The 9,076-nt window shown below is 46.8% G+C and overlaps 1 protein-coding gene across 1 annotated transcript in view; it reads left to right on the top strand.

Moving 5' to 3' along the window:
* LOC109299351 (cytosolic phospholipase A2 zeta-like) overlaps positions 1–9,076 on the top strand; it is a 48,784-nt gene that overhangs the window by 27,500 nt on the left and 12,208 nt on the right. The window contains exons 12-15 of the mRNA XM_019519940.1: positions 257–393; positions 4,320–4,542; positions 7,604–7,718; positions 8,410–8,547. Of these exons, the coding sequence (XP_019375485.1) occupies positions 257–393; positions 4,320–4,542; positions 7,604–7,718; positions 8,410–8,547 (613 nt within the window). The remainder of the gene's footprint in view (positions 1–256; positions 394–4,319; positions 4,543–7,603; positions 7,719–8,409; positions 8,548–9,076) is intronic.

Here is a 9,076-nt window from a genome sequence, read left to right as displayed (position 1 = left end):
CCCCCCCCCCCCCAAATAACACTCCAGAGGCTAACGTAGCTAAAGATTTGCATGTAGACTCAGTCTTTTAATAGGAGCAGATTTCTTTCCTGGGTAGGTTAGCCTGTCTCCATGCTTCCTGCTTTTTATTTTTGTATATGATGGAGAAAATCTGTGAAATGAAACTTAAAACTGGATGACCCTTGTATGTAACGTAATTTAGTGGTTATAATTCCATCGTGTTTTTCCCTAGTCTTTTGTCTCTTTCTTCCTTTAGGTCCCAGTAGTGGCAGTAGTGGGGTCAGGAGGTGGGATGAGAGCCATGACTGCACTCTACGGCAATCTGTTAGGTCTCCAGAAGCTTAACCTCTTGGATATCCTAATCTATCTGTGTGGGATCTCAGGGTCCAACTGGTATGTACATGGAACATTTTCCCTGTAGGTGTTTGACCTGGTGTAATAAACCCCTGCAGTGTCAGGCACAGTCGCTACAGCCGATGAGGGATTTACTTTATATTGAGTATCCTAGGGGTTAGGGTCACAGGCTAACAGGCCAATGGGAAAGGACAAATACAGGTAAATAGGCATTCACAGTATGACAACATACACTCAGAGGGCAAGTAAACAGGTAGGGGTCAGTACTGCTGGAGTACATACATTCAGCACATGGGGTCCCCTGCCCACCTCTGGAGGTGTTCCCAAGAACCAGCCTTTAGTCCATGTAGCCCATGATCAGTCAACAAGCCTCCACAAAGTTGCTCCCCTTCAGTCACACAGTCACATTTTCAGCGCACACAATGCATTACATTACCCAATGCATACATTACATTGATAACGACAGTCAGGACAGTGTTAGCATTGATACTATACCAACTAACATGGATGATTTCTGATAAAGTATCTGCTATTGTCTGCTAAATGGCAGCCTCTGCTGTTCTGAGTACCTGTAACAGGGGGCCTGCTCGGGGCTGATCCAACTGTAGCCCGCCCACCTGTTCCTGAGCTAACTGCCCGCATTCTTGCCCACCACACCTTGTTGTTAATTAATTATTTAAAGATGTAATTAAGCGAGAGGCTGCCCATTTCCTGCCCCGATGCCAGGGGGCGCTATCTGCAGCTCCTTTCCTTCCCTACACCGCAGCCCAAGCCTCACAGATGGCATCTTGATGTTATCATTATCACTGGCCTCCACACTGGGCCCCAGAATCCTCCTAATTGAAGCTCTCCTGGATTCCTCTCATCAGGCGGTCTCATCTGCCTTCATACCGGGCAACATAGCTTCCTGAACCGCTTCCCCTTTGGGTGTGGTCCCCCCACCAGGACCTTCAGCTCACTAGCCCTGACCCACCTCCAGGCTAGTCAGAGCCCCAGGCCCTCGGCTCTTGGGTGTTCCTTGCGGTGGGCCCCTGGCCCTTCAACCCTATCGGTCTTGGCCCCAGCATGGCCCAGTCAGGGGAAGTTCAGACAGGCGTTGAGTCTATGGCCTTTTTTCTCTCTCTGAGGGTCCACCCTCTGGGCCATCCAAACAAAGGGGTAACCCACCTGGTTGTGCGGACTAGGGATTAAGGCGCCCCGACCTGCCTTTCACTGAGGTAGTAACTGGTTTGGCATTTCCTGGGGTCTCCCGCACCACTGAGAGCCCCACCAGACCACCCACTCCCGGCAGGGTACAGTTTTAGGTCATGACCAGGACCAGGAGCCTTCTTACCATCCCCTACAGCTCCTCCCTTACTTCCAGATGATATCAGCAGCCCTCCAGCCAGGCAATGTTGTTGCCTGGCCTCCAGCAGCTGAACTGCCATGTTAATATGGGCAGCCCCAGATCCAAAATGGCTGCCCTCATCAGGCACCTGGCGGCTGCCAGCTCCAGGCCCTTAAAGTGGCAGGCACACACAGTGCCCTGCCACGGTACCTCTTCCATAAACATGAAAATTTATAGTGCTTATATGTGTGTGTTTATAATATCCATAGTAATAAATATCTATATCTATAGAAAGATATAGATATAGTGCATAGATTCATAGATGTAGGGTCAGAAGGGACCTAAGTAGATCTTTAAGTCTGACCCCCTGCCCTGGGTAGGAGTGAATACTGGACTCATATGACACCAGCGAGGTAATTGTCAAGCCTCCTCTTACAGACCCCTAAGGTAGGATCCAGCACCACTTCCCTTGGAAGTTGGTTCCAGATCCTAGCCCCCCTGACTGTGAAATAGTGTCTTCTAATGTCCAGCCCAAACCTACTCTCAAACAACTTATGGCTGTTATTCTTTGTTACTCTGGGAGGTGCTCGGGTGAATAGGGCCTCTCCCATTCCCCACTGGTCCCCCCTGGTAAGTTTATAGATGGCCACCAGGTCTCCTTTCAGCCTTCTCTTGTGAAGGCTGAACAGGTTCAGGTCCTGTAGCCTCTCCTCATAGGGCCTGCCCTGCTGTCCCCAGATCATGTGAGTGGCCCTCCTCTGGACCCTCTTGATGCTGGCCACATCTCTCCTAAAGTGCGGCGCCCAGAACTGGACGCAGTACTCCAACTGTGGCCTGACCAGTGTTGCACAGAAAGGGAGGATCACCTTCTTGGCCCTGCTTGTGATGCATCTGTGGATGCATGACAGGGTGCGGCTTTATTGACTATATCCTCACATTGGCAGCCCATGTTCATTTTGGAATCAATAATGACTCCAAGATCTCTTTCTGCCACTGTGCTTTCAAGAAGGGAGTTCCCCAGCCTATACGTATGCTGCTGGTTCTTCCTCCCCAGGTGCAGACCCTGCACTTGTCAGTATTGAATCCCATCCTATTCTTATTTGCCCACCCCTGTAACTTGTCCAGGTCCAGCTGTATCCTGTCCCTCCCTTCTGGCATGCCCACCTTGGCCCAAATCTTTGTGTCGTCAGCAAATTTGAACACGGTGCTTTTCACCCCCTCGTCCAAGTTGCTAATAAAAAGATTGAACAGTGCAGGCCTGAGGACTGAGCCCTGGGGGACCCCATTGCCCACATCCCTCCAGGTCGAATATGACCCATCCACCACCACTCTCTGGGTGTGGCCCCTCAACCAATTTGTGACCCATCTGACTGTGTAGGCATCAATGCCACAGTCACCTAGTTTTTTAATGAGAATGGGGTGGGAGACGGTGTCAAAGGCCTTCCTGAAGTCCAGAAAGATTACATCAATTGTGACACCTGTGTCCAATGATTTTGTGACCTGATTGTAGAAGGCAATCAGGTTGGTCTGACAGGACCTGCCTCAAATGAACCCACGTTGGTTGCCCCTGAGCATCTTCCCCCCTACTGGTCCTTCCCAGATGTGCTCCTGGATAATCTTCTCAAAAATCTTCCCCAGGATCGAAATAAGACTAATGGGCCTATAGTTGCCCGGGTCCTCTATACATTTATACACACTCTCTCTCTCTCTCTCTCTCTCTCATATCTGTTGGGCCCTGCAGCTAAAGGGTTATCAGAACAGCTACAAGTTTTTGTTTCCTCCCTATTGCAGCTGCCTATGTTCTCCTGTGAAAATATTGGTATTTTCAAGGTAAGATCTTTTTTCCTTTATTCCATCTTCCAAAAACAAGGTGCTTGCCTTTTTTCAGGGGTGTGTGATATGTGAGAAAATAGTCATATCTTTGCCTCCTTTTTTTTTTTACCATGAATATTTTCTTCATTAATCCATACAATCTTTTCATAGACACTTTTCTTTTCTGAAGTTGCCAAACTGCAACTATAGTTAGAATAGGCCAGATTTGAGGCCTAGGGGTTTTTTTTTGCCACTGACATTCATCTTACTAAGGAACTAGATTTTAGTGAGATCAAGGTTGCCAGGTACAGAGTAATATTATAATTAGTGGATAGAAAGGAGTTCAACTGTTAAGAAAAACAGCAGAAATGATGGTGAAGGGAAAAGGGATGGTGGGGGAGGAGAAGAAGAGAGAGAGACCTATCCAGAGAATGTTCAGGGTGGAGGTAAAGGGGACATGTAGAAAGTCTCAGACATTAGATACAAATGGTGGTGGATACATTAGAAAAGTTTCTTTATGGTAATCGTTAATTAGGGAGGCACTGAAAGTCTGAGGATATGTAAAGGGTTATGGTACTAAGGTTTTAAAACTATGTAAAGTTTTGAGGCTCAAACTGTGTAAAATCAAATTTCTTCCACCATGTAACTTGCTATGCATTTTAAATTAACAAAGGATATACACAAAAAAAAAAATCTGTGTTTTAATTTTGGTTGTATTCTAATCACAATGGGAGGAGAATAGCAATCTTTCCCTAGGAATTTTGGTATCTTGTGTACTAGTTTGATTTTTGTTCTTAACTTAAAACCCTGGTGGATGTTGTTCTAGGTGTTTGTCTAAACTCTATGAAGATCCTTACTGGTCCCACAAAGACCTCCAGGAGGCAATTGGCATTGCTCGACAACTTGTGACCAGCAGCAAAGTGGGAGCGTTTTCTGCTGAGCGCCTGGCATATTACTTCCATCAGCTATTCTTGCTGGAAAAAGAAGGGCGGAAGGTCACCCTTACGGACTTGTGGGGTCTCATCATTGAATACTTCTTACACCAGAAGGTAATGGGAGTCCCAAATTATGAATGGTTCATCCCCTGAGCGCGAGTTTAATAAAGGGAAGGGTACAGTAACTTCAGACTCGGGGTCTTGTTACACATTGATTTTAGGCAACTCTTGGAGCTCTTAACCCCTGGACTGTCCACACACTACCACCTGAAACTAGTTTTGAGCACACTTTAGGTGGCTTAGTCATGCGACTCCAAGGCAGGTTTATCTCTGATTCACGTTACCCTGTTTGTGTTCCATTAATGTGTGGCCACTCCCCACAGATGAGCTGCACAAGTTGCAGTCCTCCAGCATCCCAGGATGCAGGTCTCCTCCCCACCTGCCTGTTGTGTGGACAAATTTTCCACCCTCTGAATTTTACCACTTGGGGAGTAGGGGGGTTCCAGCACGAACCAAGTCTCCCTCCTGCCCTACAGGGATGTGACCTTCTTACCCCTAGAGATACACCCCCATGCAAACAGCTTGCAGAGCACATGCCAGCTAGTCACGTTGTGGGGCACAGATGGGTTCAGGAGTAGAGTCTAGGGGAGGTGCTGGGGGAGGAAGGTAGGGGGCTGGATTGGGTCCCTATGAACTGGGGATGGGCCAGCATTTGCCCTGGGTATATATGTATAACATCTTTGTGTAAAAAGCTTCCCTATCTGCAAAGTGGGGTAAAGGTATTCTGTCTCTGCAACATTGTGAAGATCAGCTATCTCAGCTATTTTCCTTCTTGGGACAGGGACAGTTGCTCCCCCAAAAGGACCTTTCCTGATTACTCTTATCTCTCAGCCACCCTGGGAAGCACGATCAGTGCCCTGCACCCTAAACCAAAATCCCAGTTTAGTAAAACATGAGACCTTCTTTAATTTACTTCCTCTTTATTTCTTTAAATTTTTTTTCTTTTACTTATTTTTATCTTATTCTTCGTTGGCTGGCTGATTTCATTTCACCACCCTTCCAGCACCCCCATTTCCTTTCCACTTCCCATTTCATTACTCACCCCCATCCCATTAACTCTTCATCTCCCATCTTTATGTTCCTGTCTTCCCCCTCAACCCATCTCTCATACACCCCACCCTGGAGCAGGGATAGAAACCCATCCTGACTCACCCTCCTTGTAGTGGCAACTCACAGCTGTGCAGGTGGGGGACAGTCAGAGAAAGTTTATAGCCTTAAGGTGTGACTGCTCCAAACTCAAGCTAACACTAACACTGATCAACATTTGAGAAGCTCAGACTGTAATGCGTAGCAAGGCTATCACTTCTCTAAAGCCTGGGCCAGCTTACCACTTATCTCTGTGACAAATTGCCTAGAATTTTCTCAGAGATTAAATACATTTTGCAGGAGAAAAGAAACATCTAATAGTGATTAAAACCACAAGCCAGTCATACAATATATGCAGACCAGTTTATATTTTCAAAATGCATCCAGACCATTAGCTAGCATTCAGATCAGCAGCTTTTTAGCAACAGTGGGCTAAATTAATGTAGCTTGGTCCTAAGGTGGGCTGCTGCCATCCCTAGTTCCTCTACTGTGCCCCAGATTCTCAGGCTGGATAAAATCTCTCTACAACCCCTGAGTTAGCTGATCGTCACAACACTGCAGAAACAGGGAACTTTTATCCCACTTTGCAGGTGGGGAAGCTTTTTACACAAAGATGTTATGTATATGATCCCAGGGTGAAGGCTGATTAAGGGGCAGATAAGGTTAGAATTCCAGGATCTGGGGCTCACGGTGTTATGGTCAGTGAAGTGTGTATGCCTAGTATTTTATGTTTGGTTTTCGTTTTTTGATGGTCTCTCTTAATGCTTAAAAACTTGGTTTCAGGACTGAAAAATGGGACACCCAGTTTTCTCATATGATTTCCGTTTCTGCATGCTAAAACATAAAATTGAAACTTGCATGACTTTGGCCACTTTAAAAGAGGCTATGGTGTTGCCATTGGAGACTGGGCATCAGCTTTTATAATGTTGCTATTATGTCTCCATGTTCCTTATAGTGGAACACCTGCCTCCACTTCACAGCAAGACTTCCCCTTGCCTCCTCTCTCTCTCTCTCCCCTCCCCTCCCCTTCCCGCTCCCCTTCATTCCTCCCTCCCTCCCCCTCCCTGCCGGCTGTTGTTGAGGCCAGGCGATGCGGGGGGTGGGGTGCCACTGTCACATTCCATCCCCGCTTCCCCCCCTTCCTTCCCTGGCACCCAGCCCCAACAACAGCTGCCACCATGATCCTGCCCCTTCTCCTCCCTGCCACCTCCCCCTCCCTGCTGGCTGTTGTCAGGGGCTCTTTCCTGCTGTCCTCCCTCCCTGCAACCTGACCCTGATAACAGCCGCCACCATGACCCCTGCTTCGCCTCCCCCTGTCCCAGTCCCCTTCCTCCCTCCCTCCCTGCTTGCCTGCTGCCTCCCTCTTCCTGCCGGCTGTTCTGGGGGGCATTGGGATGGGTGGCAGGGAGGTGTGGGGAAGTCCTGCTGCTTGGGCAGCTGGGGCGTGTTTGCTGCCACCACAAACTTCCCCAGCAGCAGCTCAAACTTGGGCTCACATGGCTCAAACTTGGGCCCGTCACTGCCCACCCTCTCAGCAGTGCATGTGAAGCTGGCCAAAAGCGTTACAGACAGACAGACTAAGCCCTTTATTATATTAGAATGGGAGTACAACTTATACAGGTATCCTTTGTTTCCGGTATAATTATTAATCTGCCTACACCCTTTGAAAAGCTAAAATGACTCCCTGATGAATTAACGCCCCCCCCAAAACTAGAGAAGGCAGATATCTGTTGGTTTGAATTATCTTTTGAAAGTTGGTTATGCCATTTCGTTTAAATAATATTCTTTATAAATTTAACCCCCTTTAGATTATCAATTTCTCCATGAAATGCTTTTGAGTTTATTTGAATATGTATTTATTAGTTGAGTGATCATTAAATAATACTGACTCCTGGTTATTTGAGAATTTCCTTGCCCTTGTGTTATGTGATAGGCTACCTCTACCACACAATATTGCAAGGGCAAGAAGAATCTCTTTAAAGGCTAAAGTGCTCACCATAGCGATGTGATTTTATTTTGCCATGTCCAGGAGGATCCATCAAAGCTATCTGACCAGCAGGCAGCAGTCAGGTGGGGACAAAACCCCTTCCCTGTCTATGCAGCTGTCAATGTAAGGCCCCATGTTGGCAGCAATAAATTTACAGGTATGACATGAAGAGGTTTCCTTCTTTACATTTTGTTACAAACAGTTACTATCTCAGCTTTAACTACTTTTGTCATGTTCTAAGGCCCAGATTTGTCCTGCTTTAGTGGATACCCTGGTAAATTGTAATAGTGGTGGGCAGCAGCAAATATCACCTGTGCGCTCTTTCTGCATTGAATTTACTGCATGAACTCCTCTTCTCATTAACATTCCCAGGGTAGTTTTGTCACAGATTTTAACATCCCATTGTGTCAATGACACTTGTTACATATGTTTACCTTTCCATGTGTGTGCACGTGGGCATCTTTGTTTAATGCATGTTTGGTTTTGTCTTCAGTAGTATTTTGAATATGCAGACATGTCTGATTGAAATAGTTTGACTGACTGGAAATTCTGTTAATTATGCCTTTTTGTGGCACCAAAATATTTCTTTCAATTCCCTTTTCACTTCTTCCTGACCCCACTAAAAATGTATGCATTATTACTGTTCTCACAAGTGAATTCCCAAGTATATGCCAGAAGGAGAATTTCATCTAGTAAAGCTGGTGAATTAAAGGATTAGTCATGACATATACAAGCATGGGAATTGATATGGGACTGGAGAGAGGTTCTCTATAAAGCATTCTTATTGTAATAGGGAGGATTGTTCAAATGGATTCAAGAGATAATTATCTTGGTTAACTCTTTCCCAGAATGGTGTGAATTCACACCACATGAGTTTGGTATCCTCAAGTATGGAGCTTTTATCCATATGGAAGACTTTGGCAGTGAATTCTTCATGGGACTGCTTCTTGAGAAACGTGCGGAGCCCAGGATTTCCTTTCTGCAGGGTAAGTTCTGATGCTTCTAGAAATACTGTATTATTCTGCACAAGATAACACCCTCAGAAACTTGTTAGGGATTTGTTCATACTCTTGGTCCCCTTAACTCAGGGATGGGCAAAGTACGGCCTGTGGGCTGGATCTGGCCCATGGAGGGACTTTTTTCCAGTCTGCAGTGGGTCTCTTGGTCCCGCCTAGGCCAGGTGCCATCCAGGCCACGGCACACCCAGCTGCTCCCAGATGCACAACAGGACTGGGGTGGCTCTGCAGCTGAACTGCATTTCTAGGCAGCCCAGGTGGCAGCAGCTCCTTCTGGCTGCCACTGCCACTGGCTCCAGCCCCGTGGAGCTGGTGGGGACCCACACTTACAGGCTGCCTGAAAAGATAAAACTGAAAAAAAAAAAAGCAAGATAGAAGGAGCGAAACCACTGACAGCAACACCCACTTCCCCAGACCAGGAACATTAGAGTCCCAGAAGGGGAAGTGAGACTGCTATCGGATTCTTCCCCACTCCAGGGATTAAATAGCAGTCCCCGGG

Source organism: Gavialis gangeticus, unplaced genomic scaffold, assembly GCF_001723915.1.
Source record: "Gavialis gangeticus isolate Ggan-Ray unplaced genomic scaffold, GavGan_comp1, whole genome shotgun sequence".
NCBI lineage: Eukaryota > Metazoa > Chordata > Crocodylia > Gavialidae > Gavialis > Gavialis gangeticus.
This window is presented reverse-complemented; position numbering and strand designations above follow the sequence as displayed.